This window comes from Dasypus novemcinctus, chromosome 14 (genome assembly GCF_030445035.2).
Source record: "Dasypus novemcinctus isolate mDasNov1 chromosome 14, mDasNov1.1.hap2, whole genome shotgun sequence".
Classification (NCBI taxonomy): Eukaryota; Metazoa; Chordata; class Mammalia; order Cingulata; family Dasypodidae; genus Dasypus; species Dasypus novemcinctus.
In genome coordinates, this window is record NC_080686.1 from 87327752 (window position 1) to 87350318 (window position 22567).

General features: G+C 40.0%; 1 protein-coding gene across 2 annotated transcripts in view; it reads right to left on the bottom strand.

The window, feature by feature from the left end:
* ANXA13 (annexin A13) overlaps positions 1–16937 on the bottom strand; it is a 52698-nt gene extending 35761 nt beyond the window's left edge. Inside the window, exons 1-2 of one of the 2 annotated variants that reach the window (XM_004469463.5) lie at positions 16849–16923; positions 15547–15669 (exon numbers count right to left, since the gene is read on the bottom strand). In XM_004469463.5, coding sequence (XP_004469520.2) covers positions 15547–15669; positions 16849–16863 — 138 coding nt within the window. In that variant the 5' untranslated portion in view covers positions 16864–16923. Of the gene's footprint in view, positions 1–15546; positions 15670–16848 lie in introns of both variants that reach the window. The other variant, XM_004469464.4, reaches the window with a different exon arrangement.
* Between the last annotated feature and the right edge of the window lie 5630 nt (positions 16938–22567).

The following is a 22567-nucleotide window of genomic DNA, read 5'->3' on the forward strand; positions in this document are numbered from 1 at the left end:
ACAAAAGATGGAAGCAACCCAAGTATCCATCAACAGATTAATGGATAAACAAAATGTGGTATATAAATGTGCTGAAATATTATTCAACTGTATAAAGAATTTAGTTCTGATACATGCAACAACATGGATGAACCCTGAAGACATCATGTTGGATGAAATAAGCCAGATGTAAAAGCACAACGATTTAACTGGTATGAAATAATTCGAATAAGCAAATTTGGCATCATAAACTAAAATACAGATTACCAAGGGACATGGGCAGGGTAGGTGTAGCAGTTTGACATTATTTATAAATTCCAAATAGAAATATAGATTATGTTTATAAATTGGTTGGTTCCTTGGGTGTAATAACCCTTTGATTGTATTAGATTCATTTGAGATGTCTGATTTAATTATGTTAAGATTAGGGTTCTGATCTAACCATGTCATTAGAGTACAACTCAGTGTTGAGTCCCAACTCCCTTGGGGATAAAAACAGATGCTCACACAGAAGTAAATGAACAGAGAAGGAGAACACAGAGGAAGAGAGACAGCTCAGCAGACAGAATACTATGGCCCAGGGAAGAGAGATGAGCCTGATAATCTATAGCTGACCTTGTGAAGAGAACAGAGCAGGTGAGCCCAGAAAGAAACAAGTCCTGGGAAGAGAGACGAACCTACAGCTGAGATCAGAAGAAGCTGGGACCACAGAGCCTTAAGAGGAAGGCTGAACCCTTGTAGACATTGTCTACCATCTTGTATCAACACATGACGATAGACTTTGGGTGAGAAAGTACCTCTTAAGTAACCTTGAGTTGGATTCTTTAGAGCCTTGTGACTATAAGCTTCTACTCCAAATAAATACCCTTTATAAAAGTCAACAGATTTCTGGTATTTTTGCCCCAGCACCCCTTTGGCTGATTAATACATAGGGAATGGGGAGTTAATTCTTAATTGATACAGAGTTTCTATTTAGGGTGTTGGAAAAGTTTTAGTAATGGATAGTGGTGATGGTAATTCACCATTGTGAATATAATTAACACAACTGAATTATGTATTTCAATGTGCTTAAAAGGGGAAATTTTATGTTGTATATATTTTACTACAATAAACATTTAAAAAACACAGGACTACAAAACGCAAATGCTGAAACCTAATATAAACCACGGACTATAGTTAATAGTATAATTATAATAATATTGAATAATTAAATTACAATTCATCGGTTGTAACAAAGGCACCAGACTAATGCAAAATGTTAATAATAGGGAAAACTGTGCATGTGTGTGTATGTATGTGTGTGTATGTGTGTGGGGTTACACAGGGGAACTCTTATTTTCTGCATGATTTTTCTGTAAACTTGTAACTTCTCTAATGATAAAAAAGTTATTTCAGAAGTCCAAGCCTTGCTGCTACGTGGACCCAGGCTTGAATGCTGGTTCTGACCTTGGTCACCCATGTGAACTTGGGCCTTTATCTCTAAGGCACCATTTCCTCACCTTTAAACTGGGAGAGTGCCTATCTTGCAAGATTAGAGGCTCACATGAGATAACATTTCAACTGACAGATGCCTAGAGGAGCTACATAAATCCTAATCCTTCCCTTATTCTTTGAGAGATCTCTTGGCCTTTTTTTTGTTTGTCTTGTAATGATATATTGATTTTCAAATCTGCATATTTTAATTTTAAAAGTTTGGGGAATTATGTATGTTCTGCACATGCCCCAAACAACATCATGCTTACAACAAGTAGCCTTTGAGAACCTAACAGTCAAGATTAAGACCTGGTTTCTCACCCGATTTGAATTCCAGCACAACTGCTTATTAACAGTGTGCCTTGGGCAAATTATGTACCCTCTGTGTTGTGGTTTCCTCGTTTGTAAAATGGAGACCATGGTGCCTATCTTATGGGGTGCTGTGAGAATTTTAGTGAAGTAATTCATACTACGCACCTAAAAAAAAGCCTAACAGACAACTTGTGCTTAATAAATGTAAACGAGTAATATTTGCTGGAGATGTATTCTCTATGAGCTCTCCAGAATATTTCACACCCTCTCCTGATAAGGTGTTTTCACCTTGTAAACAGTACAGGAAGGATATTTTGCATAGAAAACCTGCAACTTGGCGTTCACAAGCACATTTCATACAAGGCGGCAGAGTTAAAAGTTCAGGTTGTGGAGACTGAGCAAACGGGGATCAAGTCCCTTTGTAAGTTGTCTCGTGTGACAAGCGTGATAATGCACACCTCCTGGGGTGTGACTGTTCAACAGCACCCAGGCCATGTGCTTAGTGTCATGCCCAGGACCCCAAGCTCAAAAACGGAAGCAAATACTATGAACTCCATGAGAGGCATTTCTTCCTGCTGTCATGTCTACGTGTCACTTCTTGTGTCTCTATGCTCCTTCATCTAAAACTAGGAAATGATCTATTTTTCTTATGGGAGGAGATCTGGAAAATAAATTTAGATCCTATGAGCCTAGCAAGTAGTGTCACCTGGGCAGAGAGAAGGCTGAAAACACCGACTGTGAAATGATTCAGAGATGTCCCTGCTCCAGCGCTTCAACCACCCTGGGGGAAGGTCAGTTCTGGTATCAAGTTGCTGATACCTCCAGCCGGAAGGGTTAGAATGGAAAAACAGACACCAGATCAAATGCCTCCATCCCAGTCCAATTCAAGGAAGTTTTAACTCTTACGATAGAAATGAACATTTTAGGAGACTCTTCCTCCAGGTTGCAGCAAATTCTGGGGAAGGAGTTTGTAAAGGAGTTAGCGGCAGGATGTGGTTTGCAAATTGATTGCTTTCTGCATTACGTAGTAACCAAGGTTTTCCACGGCACAGCCTAAGTATGATCAGTTCTTGGATCCTCATTTTCTATTTGGATAGCATCAAGTCTGGAAACTAAGAATGTACTGTTTCATAAAAAACTTGGAAATTAATTAAAAAGGAGGAGGCTAATTGGACTCTCCTCCGAATAATTCCTCACTCTCCCTTGCCTCTCCTCCTTTCTCTCTTCCTTTCTTTCCTACCTCCCCTTTTCTTCCTTCCACAAACAAGCATTAAGTAGCTGTTCTGTGCTAAGCACTAGTGTAGATAAGGGGACAGAATGATCTAAGGAGCAGTCCTTGTCCCCAGAGAACAAGACATGTGAATAGATAAATGACAATTGCCTGATGATATCCTAAGCACTTTGGTACAAGTAGCTGAGAGGACAAAGAATTTTCATGGAAGAGTTGACCTTTGTGCGAGTTAGGCCAGCAAAGGAAAAAGGGTAGGGATGGGAGTGGGAGTGGGAGTGGGAGAAAGACATTTCAGGGAGAGACTGTGATAGGATGCTTGCTAAGACTGTGATCTAGATATGACCGCGCACTGTGCTGCTGTAATCGAGGGTTAAGAATGAACAAATCATTGTGATTGCTAAAGCATTATATAGATGCCTTTATAGTATAAAATAGCAGAAGGTTAATACCTGACCTTACTGAAGCTTGCTAGAGTGGTCTAACCCCTGTTCACAGTTATTCTAGACTTAGCCTCACACTGTGTATGCTTACCTTTGTGCTGCTAACTCTAGATTGACCTTACCCTGTTTATAGACTAGGTTCTAGACTGAATTAACCCTTGTTTATGGATTAGGTTCCCCCTTGTGTATGCTTACTGTCAGGGTGGTAACCACTCCACCCACCCCTGTTTATATCCCCTGTCCCAAATCTTGTGACTGACCCTGGTTTGGTACCGTACTCATGCCATCCTGTTCAGCCCTTTAATGTTTTTTAATGAATGAACCTGTGTTCAGCTCCACCCAGTTATTAAGAACCCTGATGTTATAAAATATTAGAATTTCTACAGATTCAAGAGGCAGTTTTGGGCCATTAGGCCAATACGCTTCTTTGTGCAACCAAATAAGCTCTTTCTTTGAAACCCCAGTGTCTCAGGAATTGGCTTTAACAACACATCAGGAGAACAGAAACCACTTTTGTTCAGTATCACCACCATGTGGCAAACATCTTATCACTAAACTTGACATAATAAGAAGTGTGGACCCTGGATTCGCATCTACCTGTTCCTTTGCCCCTCCCTAGTTGTATGACCTAGGGCAAGGTGATTACTCTCTTTTAGCTTTAGTTGCCTCTTCTGCAAATTGAGAGCTATGGGTTGAACTGCGCCTCTCACAAAGATATGTTAAAGTCCAAACTCCAGTACCCGTGAATGTGACTTTATTTGGAAATAGGGGCATCATAGATAGAATGAGTTAAGTTAAAATGAGGTCATACTGGAAGTGGATATAGTTAAGTGCCTGCTTCCCACGTACGAAGTTCTGGGTTTGAACCCTAGTACTTCCTAAAAACAAAACAAGCAAACAAATGAAAAAACCAGCTCTCATTGGGGAGTAGGTATAGCTCAGTGGTTGAATGCCTGCTTCCCATGTACAAGATCCTGGGTTCAATCCCTGGTACCTCCTTAAAATAAAAAAAATCAGGTCATACTGGAGGAGGGTGGGCCATTAGTCCAATATGACGGGTGTCCTTCCTAGAAGGGGAGAAGAGACATAGATAGACATAGTGGAGAAAGCCAAGTAAAGATGGAGACAGAGGCTGGAGTTAAGCAGCTAAGAGCCATGGAATGCCAAGGATTGCTAGTCACCACCAGGGAAGAGAAAGAAGGACTTTTCCCTAGAGCCCTGAGAAAAGGTGGCCCTGCTGACCCCTTGATTTCAGACTTTAGTCTTACAGTTCTGTGAAAGAATAAATTTCCGCTGTTTTATGCCACCAAGTTTGTGGTACTTTGCAGCAAACTTGGGACACCAAGACAGAGGGGTGGCACCTATTCAGGTGGTATGTGTCAGGTTAGAGGAACTACTAGGTTGGTGGCAGGTTGGAGGTGATGCACAATGATGTAAGGTTGTAATTACTCTGAAGTTTTATCAAAATGTAGAGGAAGTGGTATTTTGATGCTTTTTATTTCCATTGCAGTTCTCCAGAAATCCTGACTTGCTGTACTCTGCTCAGTAAATATTTGATAGTGGTTGCTTAGTATCCAGGCTCTGATCCAGGAGGGCTCTTCAGAAATGCTGGGGAACAGAGGACAGAGGGCTGTTTGCACACTGATCTAAAGAGGGCTGCCATTGGAGCTGGCATGAGCAGATAAAATCAAGGACCAGGATTAAACCAGGGAGTGGCCTTATTGGCTTATTAAGCAGAAGCAAAATGGAGACAGGTAAAGGTTGTGCAGGAGAGAGCCTTGGACATCCTGAATTGTCCTCAGTCCAGCAATTTCCTTTACCATCATTCATTGTTACCTTGAGCCAAGGTAGATGGTTTTAGCTAAACTTGCCTTGTGTGATTTTAAGGATATCATAGAGTTGGGGAAACTGAGTTTCAGTTTGGTGAAAAAACTTCTTTGAGATCACACAAGGTACGCCCTGATCTTAGATATCTACCCATCAAACATGCCATGATGCTATCTTTCTATACACATCCTTTCCAAGTCTTTGTCTTCCCATCTAACAGATGGTAATAGAACCAAAAAAGCTCTTGGTAAGATGCTTGGCACCTATATTTACATATAATAATTGATTTAATCTTCACAACAATCTAGGTGGTAGATATTGTTACCTTCCCATTGTTTAAGCCAATCCATTGCGTGGCATTTGCTTTATCACTTGGGAAACTAAAACAGTATCTGACCCTTCATCTGGCAACAATATTTATTTTGATTTTATTTACAAAGTCACCTACAATTATGTCATCTGATACTGGTTTCCTATTTTGGTACTAATATAGAGTTTCCTTTAAATATAAGTTTATTTATGTTAAAAAAGATAAGTGGATTTAGAAAATATAAGTAGCTGATAGTACAGGTGGTGGCACATATATATGGCAATCATCATGAATGTCATACTTATAACTCAAGTTTGGGAAATATTGAATATATCCAATCCCCTCATTTAATAGATGTGTGTTAAGTCACCAGCCCATGGTCACCTACTTGATCATGGAAGAATCTGGACTCCTTTCTCTATCGGGGCAATGTTCTTTTACTTCTAACTGGTTGTACTTTGAAGCCAATTAGTATGAATGCAAAGAATTTTACTCTTTAAGTTCATGAATACAGAGCCAGAAATTATCTTGGTGACATTTCACAGACATGACTAGTGGAGATTGATGGGCAATTTGAAACAGAAAAAATAGGGACATTTGCTTATTTAAAATGAGTACTGTGTTTAGTGACATATTGGTTCCATTAAGTTGATTGTTTCTTGGGCTTGGTTTCTTTGGGACAATAAATTTGATTAAAAGTCTTGCTCTTTTTTTTGGTTTTAAACCAAAGTCTACTTAAGTGCTTGTCAGAATGAAAAATAAAAATACTAAATAGAAAAAAAACTTTTTTCAGTGTGCTCTGTTTGGGTATATTTGAGCACAGCTTGAATCTTGCAAGAATATTTGGTGTTTCACCATCAATTATTTCTCCATTTTAATTGGGATTTTCCACATTGACTAATAGCAATGTTGATTCCTCCATTCTCAGATCTCTTTCCCACTTGGACCTTTTTAGAAAACGATTTGCATTCCTTTTGAATCAAGGAGTAGACCAGATAGCTAAGAAAGTGTGTTAGGAAGTCTGATTTCTGCCCAGTCCTAGAGGGGTGCTGGGAACATGGAATTGTTTGCTGCTGTTGATGCATCCTTTTAAAGGATATAGTTTTAAAGTTACAAGAGTGACTATTAAGTGTTTGTCCATCACTCTAAAAGGGCAGGAATATTTGCTTCATTTGGTGAATAAGACTAAAAGTTGGAAAAAATCCACTTGGATCATTTCTGAATATGATTTACTTACATATGCTATTTGTATGTTCTGAAAACTGAGTGAATAATTTTAGATTGAAAAATGACCTTTCTCCTAAACCAGGGTTAATTTATATATATATATATACATATATATATATATTTATTTATATATTTATATTATTTATAAAATATATATATATTTTATATTAGCATTTTAAGAACATCTTTTTGTGAAAATTGGTATTGTTAGGTCATTTTCAAGAAAGACAAGCTGTGAGGTGTTGGTGGCTGGGGGATGATGGGGAGGAGCGCACCTAAGGTATGCCACTTTAGGATATGAATGTGTTCAAGTTGTCATGGGTATTGTTCTAGTAGATAGAGATCCACACAATAACCCAAAGAGTATTGAATTCCCATCCTGGGGAGTCCTGCTACATTCTGTAATAGAGTAGTAAGAATCCCTGGGGTACATGGGCAGTGCCTAGTGAAAGAGGACAGACCAATATGCCAGCCCCTTGATATTGATACTTGTACTTATGAATCTTGTTCACATGAAATGGAAACTTACATAGTACTATACATTGCCTAAGACTACCTCCTGAAAGTCTCCTTGTTGCTCAAAAGTGGCCTCTCTCTAAGTCAAACTCAGCATATAAAAGCACTACCTTTCCCCCAGCATGGGACAGGACTCCCTTGCACCAAGATATTATTACCAAGTGCCAACTAGTGATGCATTTGGAAAAAGACCTTGACCAAAATGGGGAAATATTAAATACAAACAAAGTTTGTTGTTCTTGTTGTTGTTGTTTTTAGGAGGTACAGACGTCGAACATGGGAAGCAGGTGTTCAACCACCAAGCTACACCCACTCCCCACAAATCACTTCTTATGGCTAAGAGATTCCAAAGTGACTTAGGAGGTCATTCCAGAGGTTACGCTTATGCATGTCTCAAGAGGATCTCACTGACTGCCATAGTAAACAGTGCTTCAAGCAGGGGGGCTATAGTATCTAGATACTATAGGCAGGACAGACAACCCCAGGAATTTGGCACCCTGTCAGTGGGCCTTACCTTGGAATATATGATTACCTATCCCCTCATCGTATTGGTGTTAGATCCATTTATAATTTTCCTATACATGGCTCTTATGAGGGTTTTATCTGAACTAAAATGAACACTATTCCTATTTAAAATGTTCAGAAGCAACTCTCAGCAGAGTTGCAACCAATACCTACTTTCCAGTTCATCAGACTTGCCCAGTACAACTAACAAAAGTATGACAGACAATGCCCATGACAAAAAATAGAGTATCTATAACAGCAAGCAAGACAGCTTCATCCATCTGCACCATGGGATCTAAGCCCCCTCTCATTTGGAAGTAGAGTGGGCATCACCATCCCCAAATGCTCAAGGATTGAGGAACAAATAAACATAAGGGGGAATGCAACTATGGGCTAAAGTAGACTTATTATTATTCTAGTAATGGAAGAATTTGTAACACTGATATAAAGATCAGAGGTTCTGAGGGGAGAGGGAAGAATAGCTGTAACATGGGGCATTTTGGGGACATTGGAATTGTTCTGCATGACATTGCAATTATGGATACAGACCATTATACATTTTGTCAAAACCTATAAAATTGTGTGGTATGAAGTATTAACCATAATGTAAACTATAGGCCATGGTCAGCAGCAATCCTTCAATATGTGGTCATCAGTTGTAGCAACGAAAGTACCACACTAATGAAAGATGCTGTTAATGGGTAGAAGTGTGGGAGGGGGAAAGAATGGGGTATACTGAAATCCCCTATATTTTTAATGTAACATTTATGTCATCTAAAGCTTCTTTAAAAAGAAAATAAAATTTAATTTAAAAAAGAAAAGAAAAAGAAAGACAAGCTTTCTCAGGCTTCATTTTCTGGGTTCCACATGCTGATGTTCTCTTTACCTGTCAAGGGTGAGTACGGGGCTGGGTAGGAACAAGGAAATCTATCCTCAATGCTCTACCAACATGTAGCACCCCAAGGTTGTTATACTCAGAGGTGTAAATAAGAGGGAGACCAAAGGGGCAACTCATGATCATTTCAGTCAATGTCTGCCCAGGTGAGCTTTTCTCATCTAGACAGGGAAACCAGCAGCTCAGCAGCCCTGTTGCTGGGTGGCCTTTAGTCAGTCCCTTCCTACTGTGGCTATGAGAAGTTACTAGTGGGCTAGCAGCCTTGTGGGGGAAAGCTGCTGCCTCCCAGCTGCTGCCATTATCAATAGGAGGACAAGGATCTGCCTTCAAGATGAGATGGCTTTTACCACTTGATAAGAGAGGGGGTCAATGTGGGAGTGCCTGGGCCACGGGGGCAGGAATGCACGGTTGCTGGTGGAAAGCCAGCCACATAAGACAGCATCTTCTGTACCTGTCTTATTTAGCCTTGCTTTCTCATCAGAGGTCTGTGCCCAATGCAGTTGTTCTTAAGTGACCTGGGATGATTTTGCCTTCCAGGAGACATTTGACAATGTCTGGAGTTGTTTTTGGTTTGGTAGGGTGTGCTACTGGCATCTAGCAGGCAAGGACGTGGGATGCTGCTTACGTATCCTACAATGCACAGGGCAGCGCACATTGAAACAACAAATGATCTGATCTCAAATGTCCATGGTGCTGAGGTTGAGAAAGCCTGTTATTGTTAAAACAATTCTGCCAACTTGATACTCTAAAAGGTGTTCAGAAAGCTGAAATTCTGGTGATAAATGGTACTCAGGTACCAAATAAAGCAAGGCTTCCAGTCACAAAGAGCAAACTGCCGTGGTTATATAAAAGGTAAGATTAGAAGTGGACCATGATGTCTTTCTTTCTTTAATTTTTTTTTTTTTGCCAAATGGCACAGGTGAAAGATTTGAAAGATGACTACTGAAATAAGGTAACAAGGAGGAAAAGTTTGGTCCAATGAAGTGGGAAACCTGTCACCAACCACCTGCCTCATTATCTGTATCATGATTGTTGTAGGGTATCCCAGCCTAAATCAGCAGGATAACTGGGCTATATAGCATCTCTCAGTCGACTCATTCTTAGGGGCACATTAGTATTATGTTGGACTGGAGAACATAGGGTTCCTAATAGAGTTGGAATAACATTCATTACCTGGCAACAAGATTTTATGTATTGGGAAAAATAACTTTCTGCTTTGAGGTTGTTCACAGATTGTTTTGCGAGTTAAAGACCTCTGAAGGGTATTTAACTTCCGGATATCCAATTGCTGATATATTGCGTTAACAAAAGTGACCTCGAGGACTAAGGTATTGAGGGGAGATGATGGCTATTACTCAACTGTGAAAAGAGTTATGCCTTCAAGAGTTATGAAAAATGAAGCACTTCTTTCATTAGAAAATAATTAACCATTTCCTCTGATATTACCAAAGGCTGCTTTTTGTTTGTTTCCAACTCATTGAGAGTATAAACTTGGGATTAATTACTAGCAGGAAGAAAAGGGTGCTAGTGTCCTCTGGAATTCTCAAGCATCAATGATAAGTGGGCAGACAGAATAGAAAAAAGAAAATATTGGGGACTGAACAGGGCCATCATCTCATCAAATGGTGTTATGTAGTAGGACATAACCAACAGTATGTGAACAAGTTCTGATTTGCTGAAGAGGAAACAAGGTGAAAATAACTAAGTTTGCTTTGAGCAAATTTCTGTCTCAATCAGTATCAAAACAATGAAGGTTATTCTTTCCCCTGGTAGGAGTCTAAATTTGCCTTGGATCCAAATCTATTAATTCTTTCTCTAAAAGTTTTCCTAACATTTTTCTCTGTCATTCCATTTCCACTACAACCGTCCAAATACTTATCACCTGAAGGGTGAATTTATTTTATTGCTTTTCTACCTGGGCTTTAACCCTGTATTCTTTTTCTACTTCAGTTCATCTAGCAGCAGCGGCAGCAGCAACAGTAACTGCTATAAGAAAGCAGTAATGATAAAGCAGTATCTCCTACTCCCAATGGTAGGTAAGGCCAACCTAGGGTACAGTGATGTCCAAAGTTTAGGTACATGACCCAAGCCAATCAGAAATTTCCCTGACATTTTATCTATAGATGCTTAGAAAAGAAGCTCTTTCCCTTGAGGTCTCTACATGGAATGATGTATGGTCGTGGAAGTCTCTGTGGTACCCAAGCTAGCTGTGGCCTTCCCTCCATCTCACCAGCCCCTATTGCTTCCTACTTCAATAAAAGAAAAAATTCATTTTTAGTAGGGGAGATGAAGCCAACACATAGAAAGAATAGACAGAGAAAGAGACAGAGAGCTGAAAACGTAATTTGAGTCCTTCGATTTACCTTTGCTATGTACTTTAGTTGAGTTGGGGTTCTGTCCCTTCCATCTAAAAGAATCATTGTTAAGCCTGTTTTCTTCTCAATTCCCTCTCCCTGAGATATCTTATTAAGTTCTATGATTTTAATCACTTTTGGCAATAGATACCAACTGTAGTCCCCCCCCAGCAGGTGCCCCTTTTTCCTTGCTCAAAGAACTCTGATTTGTCCAGCTCCAGGGATGAATCATGATTCATACCTTTCCTATTCCACTTTGCCAGTAATTCATCTAGGGATGGGCATTTGACCAGGGCTGGCCAATGAGATAGAAAGGCATGTCTTCTTGGACTTCTGAGAAAACTTTTCCTCACCGATAAGGGAGTGGTACATGAAGAGAAAGGCACTCTTTTTCACTCATGAGATGATCAACATGAATGCATGAACATAATCTTGCCCCCTTGACAGGAAACCTTCATGAGGGGAGAATGGAAAGATACCTGACACCAGACCCATTGTTCTCAACTTTGGATAAACATTAGAATCACTTGAGGAGTTTTAAAAAACTCTCGCCCACAAATTGGTCTGTGGATATGACCTGGAAATAGGGATATTAAAAAGAAATGCGCAGTGCTGATGCGCGCAAGGAGTGCCGTGCTACACAGGGGTGTCCCCCGCGTAGGGGAGCCCCACACGCAAGGAGTGCACCCATAAGGAGAGCCGCCCAGCGCGAAGGAGGGAGCAGCCTGCCGAGGAATGGGCCGCCCACACTTCCCGTGCCGCTGACGACAACAGAAGCGGACAAAGAAACAAGACGCAGCAAAAAGACACAGAAAACAGACAACTGGGGGAGGGGAGGGGAATTAAATAAATAAAAATAAATCTTTAAAAAAAAAAAAAAAATATTTTGCTAACACCCAAGCCACAATGTCTCAATGACTTAACATAAAAAAAAATTTCTTGTTTACATAAAAAAAGAAAAAAAATACTGCATTAAAGCAATGGGCTCCAAAATGAGCAAAATACCTGTTTGGATAAGGTTCATTAAGAAAATGTAATGAATTGGTAAATTCATCAAATATTTATGGAGCATTTGCTATGTTCTAGGCATTGAGTTGGTGAGGGGGATGAAAGATGAATAAGACTCAGTCCTACTCCCAGGGAACCAGCAGTCCAGTGTGGGGCAGATGTTCATCTGGTGTTTCTACAACCATGTGGTAGAACAGTGATACACAGACTTACAGGAGCACTGAGGAGATGCATCCAATGCAGGCTGGGGGAGGGAGAGGCTCAGGAGTGATGATGGCCTGTTCAACAGCCTTAGAAATCCTGACAGGGTCTTATAACATGAGCCTTCATTGACTCCAAGGCGTGGTTAAGAACTTCTACCTGAAACCAAATCCATCCTTTACCTCTTACTAGAATGTGTGACCTTGGAAAACTACCCAGTTTCTCTGTGCCTCACTTTCCCCATATTTAAAATGGGAATAATAACAGGATTGTGGGGAGGACTAAACAGCATAATGTAGGTGAAGTTGGTATGGCTCTATCGATGCCAGTTGCTATTCTGATCATTTCGGAAGGTCACCTTTGAGCCCCCTGCGAGCCCCTCTGCCCTGGGAGCGTGGGCCCTTGCTGTGCTGTGGAGCAGGGACACCTGCCTGTGCCTCAGGGATGTCGGCAGTCCTTCCCCTCTGGCTCCTCTGGCTTCAGAATCCTTTTCCTTCTGCAGTGTATTGGTCCTCGCAGCCTTCTTTCCCCCTATTGAAAATGACTGCTGCTTGTCTACTATAGACAAGAAACCCAACAGGCCAGATGGTGTAATTTGGGTCTAAAATGAAGCTAGACTTTAATTAGAGACTGGTCTTTAAATAAAGGTAGCAAATAAAGTGAATGTCGTGTTTTGACATCAGAGGCCCTTTCCGTTCCCTCCCATACTCATGGTGGTGTTCTGATGGGCTTATTTTATGAGATAAAAGATTTTCTGTTAAGGGAGATACAATGGCATGGTCTAAGCAGGCTTCTGTTTAGGGTTCAGTATGGTTCCTTTAGGTTAGGGGATCACAGCTTGATGTACCACCTTGGTTAAAACCATAGCTGCTGTTACCCTGAGTGTCCAGTCCCATTTTTACCTGTCCCCTCACCCCCGAGCCTCCTTTCTCTACTCAGAAGATCAGATGCTATTCTCTACCTATCAAGTAGCAATCCATTATCATCAGAGCTGACCTGGGTTTTATCTACCTGCTACAAGTCCCAAGCTGTTTTCCATTTTAGACAAGATTTATATTGGCTAAATATTGGCACAAGCAAGTCATAAGCTTAATGTTGCTCTTAAACACCATGGCAGATCGCTAAGCAGATGTTCTAACATTTACAAATTAGTTTTCATTTATGGCCACTCAGAATGACACCTGCCTTTGTTGCAGTGTGCGGAAGTGTTCTCGTCAGGATAGTGATGTGTTCCAGGTCAGTTTTTCAAACTGTGCTGCATGATTAGATTCAACTGGGGAGCATTTACCAATCCAGATACCCAGGCCAACCACCAGACCAATGGAATCAAAACCCTTGGGGTGGAACCCAGGCATCCGTGGTTTTCAGAACTTCCCAGGACATTCCAATGGATAGGCAAGTTTGAGAACCTGTACTCGAGTCCAAGAACCTGTGCTCTAGTCCAGTGCCTCTCAAACTTTAATGTGCCTAAGAATCTCTTCAGGGATCTTGTTAAAGTACAGATTCTGATTCAGTAGGTCTGGGTGGGACCTGAGATCCTGCATTTGTAACAATTGTCCATGCAATGCAAATGCTGCTACCATTCAAGGGAACACACTTGAGCAGCAAGGCTGTGGTCCTTTCTAGAGCTTGTTAATCAGCCTTGCAAACAATTTCCCAGAATTCGTGAGTCCTCTTGAGTTTGTGATTATTTCCACACTTATCAATCACTCCTCTAAATCTTGCTCCCTCCCCATCATCCTGTCCACATTCTGCAGCCATACTTTCACAGTAAAGATATTTCAATATTAATGTCTACTCCCCTCTAGGTGGTGATTTCCTTGACAACCATCACAACAATAGTACAAAATAAAGGAGTCATCTACTGAACGTAAGCATATTCTTCTGTGGATCTTATTTTTATTTTGTCTAGCTGCCTGAGGTGCAAAGCTTACTGAACCACAAGAACTTGTCCTCCAGCTAAGTGAACTCTGAACAATATGTGATTTAGAAAATGATGGAACCCAGTATCTCAGTGATTCCTGTGCCAAATAGGTTAGTCACAAACATTAGGTCTTCAGATGGAAAATGTCATTAACGATGGAAAGAGAACTGGGAGAAACACAAGGCAAAAAGTAACTCCATTTTCAGGATTGGCTAGGCTTCTATAGCACTGTACCTTAGAAAATATAATTTCCTGGCTAATATTCTGTTGGCTTTAGAGCAATATTTTTCAAATAATTATCTGTGGGCCCTGGCCTGGGGACATATTCTTGGGAATTCTAGACTTTTCTATGAGGCTTTAAAAATAGTGTCTTTTATGCTGATAATAACCTAAAATATTACTCTAAAGCATACTGGATCATTGCGATGACAGAGTGCTGGCACATGGTTTCAATGGCTGCATTTGTGTTCATATTTCTTTGCGTACGTGCCAAACGGCCATACTTTAATTGCTGTAGGCAAATGATAAAAGAATAGTGGACAGAGGGAGGCACTGAAAATCATGCATTTGAGCCAAGAGAAGCATTACAGGGAGTTGTACAAACAAAAGTAACCTCAGTAGGTTAGTGGGAGTATAAGAAGTCACCCACTGCACCATACTTTAGACATGCTGGAACTAAAAACCAAAGCAAAACAAAAACAAAAAAACAGTATTGTAGCTATCAGGCTATTTTTACATTGAGTGTATTTCTTTAGTCTCAGCAAAATAATATTGTCTATTACACTAAGGCAGTAAAGTTTGAGCATCATTGGCTTTTATTTTTCTTTATTTAACTGATAAGTTTGTTTTGGTTATGTAGTGGCTCTAAAACAATAAGCATCCTACTTTTAAGTTTATACACAAGCAAGCAACTTTCTAATTCAAGTAATTTAAGTCATTAACGAGGACAAGATTTTTTTTGTCTTTTAAAAGGGTTCTGTATTTGCTCAGTTTGAAAGACCGTTTTAGAATGCATTCATTCCTCTTGCACGTTCTAAATTCCACTGCTATTTTCGCAAGTGTCCTGGTGGCTGGGGTGTGGCCTCGTGCCCTCAGTTCTAAGGCTCAGTGACCCGGACACCATTGGGAATGTAAGTGGGGCCCCTAGAAGCTTTTGTTCTTACTTTAGCAGCAAATACTGTAACAAACATTTTCCAGCGAAAGATTTCCCTGCTTGGAAGGAAGGGCTGATGATGAAATGTTCGGATTGGAGAACTGGAGAGGGTCCCCTGTGACAGGTCACTGGTGGGTAACATCAGACAGGGCCCATCACACCCATAATTTGGAGGGAAAGGAAAGTGCTTACGGGCTGTCCGGCCTCTGTGTCTGCGCTCCCTGAGGTATGGCTGAGAGGCTGCACTGCGGCCGAGGGCAGGGGCCTCCCTCTGGGCACCTGCTGACTGCACTCTGGGAGGGAGTAAGACTGGCTCTGAGGATTCAAAAAAGAAAGACGTAAAAAGGCTGGGCGTGGGGGTGATTTTCCAAAGGCCAGATGGTCTCCCTAAGCTGCCAGTGCAGGAAATGACTGTACCCAAGGGCCTTTGCTACCGGCAGAAGTATTTCTAAAGTAGGTTTTAGTTTCTCACAAAGATACCCTGAAGGGATGGCTCATAATCATGAATATTTACAGATGGTTTTTAAAATAATGCCTCTCTAAAGAAAACGGTAAGAAAAAGAAATGTAGGGAAACAAATAATGCTGAAGAAAATATTTGTAGGTTTGCAAACGTCTGAGTTCAGGTTTAACATATAGCAAAGGTAAAACACCAACCAAACCAAACCAACCAAAGCAATAAATAAAAAACCCCACCTTATTACCAAAGGTATAGTTTATAGAAAATTTTGGAGTTTTATTCTCTTTAATCCTAATGTATGCACAAATTGTTCTTGCCATGGGAAGCTATAGTATGTGGAGTGAAACCTACTAAAAATTCTTACTGCAACAGCTTTAAATATATATATTTCAATGAAGTCAAGATTCAATCAACTCTGGTCTGTCTCATGAATAGTTGCTTCCAAACGGTAATGTGTTAATCTACTTTTAGTCATTAACCATTTATAGATATGCTATTCGTAGGAGCCTAGATATTTTGGAAGAAATGTAAAATATTAATTCCATCCTATGGTTATTTCCAAACATCTGGATGTTTGATGCTGTTTAGAAATGACGTTGGAATGTTTCCATTTGACCTCATAGGAGTATTTCAGATCTTGCTCTACTGATAATTTGCAGCATGAACTTATCCTTCCTACGAAACTCTGAATGGGTACAGTCTAAGAAGTTTGCTGTGACTTTGCTATAAACTAACAGTGTAAGTCATACATTCCACATGCACATAATAACCCTCTGCCTCTCTGCAAGGCATTGTTTACGACATTGTTTTAAACATATCTCCGTCATCCCTCCTAAGAGAATTTAGGCTGATGAAGAAAACATACATCAAATGCATTTTAAAAGCATGGTTTGCTGTTGTTAAAACCAATAATAAAAGTAATCATAGCCTTATGGTATAAAATTTTCAAACATGTTTTCATAGTCTAAATTTCTCCATATGCAAACCAAAATTAAAACTTCATTTGCTTGATTTGCAAAGGTAATGAATACTTACATGACGATTGCCCATTTTCGTTTTTCTGAGATAGTTGTCTATATTTCATTAAGAGATCAGTTGTCCTACTGGCATAGCTTATCATGGTTTTCCCAGGGCATAATATCTCCTGAGTTTAATAAGTAACTTTTGGTATGGATTTTGAATACATTGTTGGGGATGGGCAGGGAGTGGCAATAGCTACAAATGAACACACTGCCCAAACTGTGTTGGTAGGCTATTTCGTTAAAATAAAATGTTCATTAATAAATAAAGTTTAGGCTAAATTGGATAACTATTTTACAGCTAAAAGGCTAAACCTGTCACACTTCTGGATTGCTGAGTTTTCTTTTATATGCTGGGTGTTCATTTAAAATTTTATACCTTTTCATAAGAAAACCATTAACCAAATACATTGAACAATCTTACTGTTTACTGACAGTGCTATATTATTAGACAGAATCTTTCCAGAGGCTACATTGCATTATGCCAAAATCGTCATTTTTACAATTTAACCAGTTTTTAAATGAAAAAGGTATTATATGCAAATAGTCAATGTTATTTTCTAATACAAAGTATATCATGAAATGTTAGACTACTGGATATCCCAGTCCTTTCTCCCAGAAGTTTCTTGTGAGTCCTTCCAGAAATGGTCTATGCATATACAAGCATTTCTGTTCGTCTCTCTGCTTTTCTTTCTTTCTGTCTGTCTGTCTGTCTTTCTATCTATCTATCTCTGGCCTATTGGTGCAATGGTGTCTGTTCCATACTTGCATATTACATATACTAAAGAGCCAGATTGGCACATTGGTTTTCAACTCTGAAACAAACCTTATTTAATCAGTCCCCTACCGAAGATCATTTGGGTTGTCTTTTGCGTTTACAAAAATGCTGACACGAATGTCCTCATATACACATCTATAGGTTTGTGTGTTAATCTGTAGAATATAATCTTAGAATATTCCAGAATAGTCCTGGGTCAGAGAGCATGTGCATTTAAAATTCTGATAGCTGTTGTCCAGTTTTCCTTCACAGACATAAAATGCTGGACCACACTCACAGATCAGCTTACCCATGGGATGACTTCCAGAGTTTATGCCTCCTACCTGAATATGCCAGTGTCTGATTCCCCACTACTAGCCAACACTAAGTATCATCAAGGTTTTCAATTTTGCCAATTTCAAAGGTGAAAAATGATTATCTCATTGCTTTAACTTATATTCTTTTCATTTTTAAAAATCAGTAGCCATTTAAAATAATTTTTTTCTTTATTAAATTGTCTTTTTTTGAAAAGATACATAGATCACAAAAAAAATGTTACATTAAAAAATATAAGAAGTTCCCTCATACCTCACACCCCAACCCCCCCACTCCTCCCACATCAACAACCTCTTTCATCATTGTGGCGCATTCATTGCATTTATGTACCGTTCGTGTCTTAAAAAAGCCATTTATATGTATTTTTCTGTCATCTGCTTTTTATTGTCCTTTTTCTTTTGGAGTATTAGTCTTTTCATTATTGATTTGTAAAAACACTTTATTTGTACTAAAATATAGGTCTTTGTGTAATGTAACAATTGTCTTTCCCAATTCATTGTTTGTCTCAGTTGCTATGGTTTGAGTGTGTATATGTGTATAAAGAAGGTGTGAGTTTTTATGCTGTGTTTTCCTTTTTGCCTTACTTAGAAAAATATTTACTGAATTAAGATGATTAAAACTTTTTGTACCATTTCTTTGAATTCTTTTAATGGCTTCATTTTTTAAATGCTTAAATCTTTGATACATTTGGAATTGATTTTGATATAAAGAGCAAGGAAGGAAGAGATTCAGTTTCATGTGTTTCCAAATGGCTATTCAGTCGATGATAGGTAGTTATTAAACAATTCATCTTTTCTTTGCAGGCTTAAAGTGCCACCTTTATTATATACTAAATACTCATATAAATAGAATTAAAATGCTCTATAGGTTTATTAAATCCTGGTTGCATATATTCATTTTTTTGTTCTCTTGACCTTTATCTATTGTATGCCTCAGGTATGCTAGTTGCTGGAGCTGCAATAATGAATAACGAATATGGATTTTCTCTTTCTAGAACTTACTGTCAAGTGGAGGAGTTCTACAAGAAACAAACCAATAAATAAGTACGAATAATCATAAGTGCTATGAAGAAAATAATCAGGATGCTTTCACCTCTGTGTTTCAGTGTGTGTCTAATTTACTTTAAATAGAGATAGGGTTCTTCAAGGAACTAACATTTAAGCTGTGAGCTAAAGGATGAAACAGAGTCCAATATTTGAAAAGGGAAAGTGTTTCTGGTGGAATGTTCTTACCATATGTTAAGAAATATCCCAGAGCTTTTCAAATTGAATATGGAAAGACCGCCAAAGAGACTGAAGACTGTTGTGTGCCTGGTGCAGGGCTGAGCATGGGGGATGCAGTGGTGAACAAAACATCTCTTACCTCCAGGAATTGACAGTGGAATGGAGGAGAAGACCAGAAGACATACGTTAACAATCAACACTTGACCTTTCACTATTGTTTTTCTACTTCCACTGGTTCCTTTTGCCAAGCCCAGACTTCTCAGGCCCAAGCCCTTCCAGTCTCTCCTCTGAGCTGACTTTGGGGCTGAGCTCTGCATCACTAACTCTCCTAGGAACTCATGACCAGTGACATCCCCCTCCCTTCCTCTCCCCCAGGTGTTGAAGCTCAAAGGTTAAGTAAAAGTAGGGCAATTTGATATGCAATACACATTGTGGAGATAAGTTCTGTTCAAGGTACTGTGCGGTTGTCCACAGGAAATACCCAGTTAAAGAAGAGATAAAGTTTATAGATCCAGGGAGATGAAAGATAGAAAGTTTAGGGGTCACAGCTTGGAAATGGGAGGTTGAAACATTTAATTTATATAGTAAGAAGCTGAAACACCTTTTTATTTTTCTAGATCATGGAAAGCACCACTGTAACCAACTCTTGACTAGATTTGACCATAGTCAAGTTTTCCGTTCTATCCTTTATGCCATCTCCTTGCTTTTTTTCCTTTTCCAGCTGGATGGCTTTTAAGGAAAGTTGTATGATAATTCCAAGAAACCACAGCAGTAGAGAAGGAAAGGGAATTTCCTGTGTCCCCAGACAATTCCTGGGTGGACATGGATGGTTGGAGGCCCACAGGGAAGGAGAAGAACTTCTGGGGAAGAAGGATGAGAAGACATTATTTGGGAGAGAGAGGGCACAGAAGGGTTTTATTTTTGTATCATTATAGGTATCTAAGTGATTAAAAATTATACCAGCTGCTGCAAACTGTCTTTCTCTGCTGGGCTAAGGGTATTTAAGCACATCTCTTGGATTTTGGTGATTCTCAAAGCTGTAATGCTGCCCTCCAAGAAGGCTGTTGGCAATATACGGGAGTGTGCTAGTTATTGAAAAGACTACTGGAGGAAGGGAGGGGGGTGCTATTTCATATTTGGAGATTGGAGCCTAGCCCAAGGATAATAAATGTCCCACATTGCACAGGACAGTCCCACACAAGATTTGTCCAATCCTCAAAGCCAATAGTGCCTCCTCCCATTGAGAAGCACCTGTTGAGAGACTCCCTCCCTCTCTCCTCATCCTTCCACGGGCTCTTTCTGAAGGCCAAGAGCTTACACACTTCTGCAGTCCTCCTAGGCTTTTACAAGTTGCCAGTAAAATTGGGCAGTGATTTTACTATGAACTTAATTATGACACCAGAAAGGTATATAAAGTGAGGGATGTGTAAATGGACCAGTAGAACTGTAAGAGACAAACTGTTTAGACCAACTTTAATAATACAGGTTAGAAAACTCAGGTCCAGAGATGCTAAATGACTTACCCAAAGTCAGCCAGCTTGTTAGTAGAGAGGCCAGTGGGATGAGAATGTATAGCATAATTCTCATTTTTCTACTTCCACAGCACTTCCTGAAGTATACAAAATTAGCCTGAGGTCATTAAGACATTTTTTCAGCAATGTCTTTAAATTATTTTCACCCTTGGCTAATCAAAAATGTATTTTTTCCTATTAATAAGCATTCTGCAGAAAATGTGTTATGCCCGGTATTGTGCTAGTTGTTGCCCATAAAACAATGATAAGATGAGTTGATGCTCTCAGGGAGATCCCAGCCTAGAGAAAGAGGACAGACCAATATGCCAGGCCCTTGATACTGATGGTTGTTCTTGTGAACCTTTTCTTGTGAAATTGAAACTTAGCCTAGTAATATATATTGCCTGAGTTATCTCCTGAAAGCCTCCTTGTTGCTCTAATATGGCCTCTCTCTAAGCCAAACTTAGCATATAAACTCATTACCTTCCCCCTGGCATGGGACATGACTCCTGTGGATAAGCCCCCCTGGCATTGAGAGATTATTACCAAGTACCAACTAGAGATGCATTTGGAAACAGACCTTTACCAAAAGGCAGAAATATTAAATACAAATGAGTTTTTATAGCTAAGAGATTTTAAAGTGAGTTGGGAGGTCATTCCAGAAGTTACATTTATACATGTCTCAGGAGCCTCTCACTGACTGCTACAGTAAACAGTGCCTCAAGCAGGAGTGGTCCTGATGACATCTGGATACTGTAGGTGGGGCAGACAACCTCAGGAAATTGGCGCCTCATCAGTGGACCTTACCTTGGAATATATGATAACTTATCTCCCGAGTGTATTGGAGTTAGAGTAATTTATAATTTTCCTGCCCCTTTTATTTGACCCTATAATTAGCACTGTAATACCCAATAAATATATGTCCCAGAGACTTAAATCTTCTGGCTGTTCGCAGGCTGATTGAGCTCCGAATATATATATGTATATATATATATCTTTTAATTTTTAAAAAATTTTTTCTTCCCCTTCCCTTCCCCCACCCTGCTGTTTTTGCTGTCTGTGTCCATTCACTGTGTCATCTTTTGTATCTATTTCTCTTTTTGTCTCCTCTTCTCATTTTTCTCTTCTAGGATTCACTGGGATTCAATCCTGGGGACCTCTGATGGGGAGAGAGTTTCCCTGTCATTGTGCCTCTTCAGTTCCTGGTCTCTGCTATGCTTCACCTTGACTTTCCCCTTCCTCTCTCTTTCATTGTGTCATCATCTTGCTCCATGACTCACTTGCACAGGCACTGGCTCACCGCATAGGCACTTAGCTTGCCACATGGGCACTGGCACAGGCACTCAACTCACCACAGGGGAACTTGCATGGGCACTCAGCTCACCACACAGGCACCCATGCTGTCACTCGGCTTGCCACGTGGGCACTGGCTCACTGCACAGGCATGCTTTTTCTTCAGGAAGCCCCAAGGATTGAACCCGGGTCCTCCCTTTTGCTAGGTGGAGTCCCTATCACTTGAGCCACATAGCTTCCCTATGTATCTTTTAAATAGAGCTGACAGGATTAATTGACAAATTGGGTAGAGGGAGGATGACTCCATGGTTTTTAATCTGAACATCCAGACAAATGGAGTTGCTCTTTACTAAGATGCCATCTGTGTACCTTGTTTTCTGCTTCATATCTTTGCTGATATGCTCTCCTTGGACTGGAATGTCCTTCTCCATGCCTTCTCTGCCAGGCTGACCTCCTTTCATCCATCAAGCTGCAGTACAGGAATATACTCCAGGAAGCATTCCCTAACATTCTCCACCATCCCGCAACACTTACACATATACAAAGGTTTGGTTAAGTGCCCCAGTGCTGTCCTGCTGCAATAACCATGTATGCCATTGCCATTGTGCACTTAAC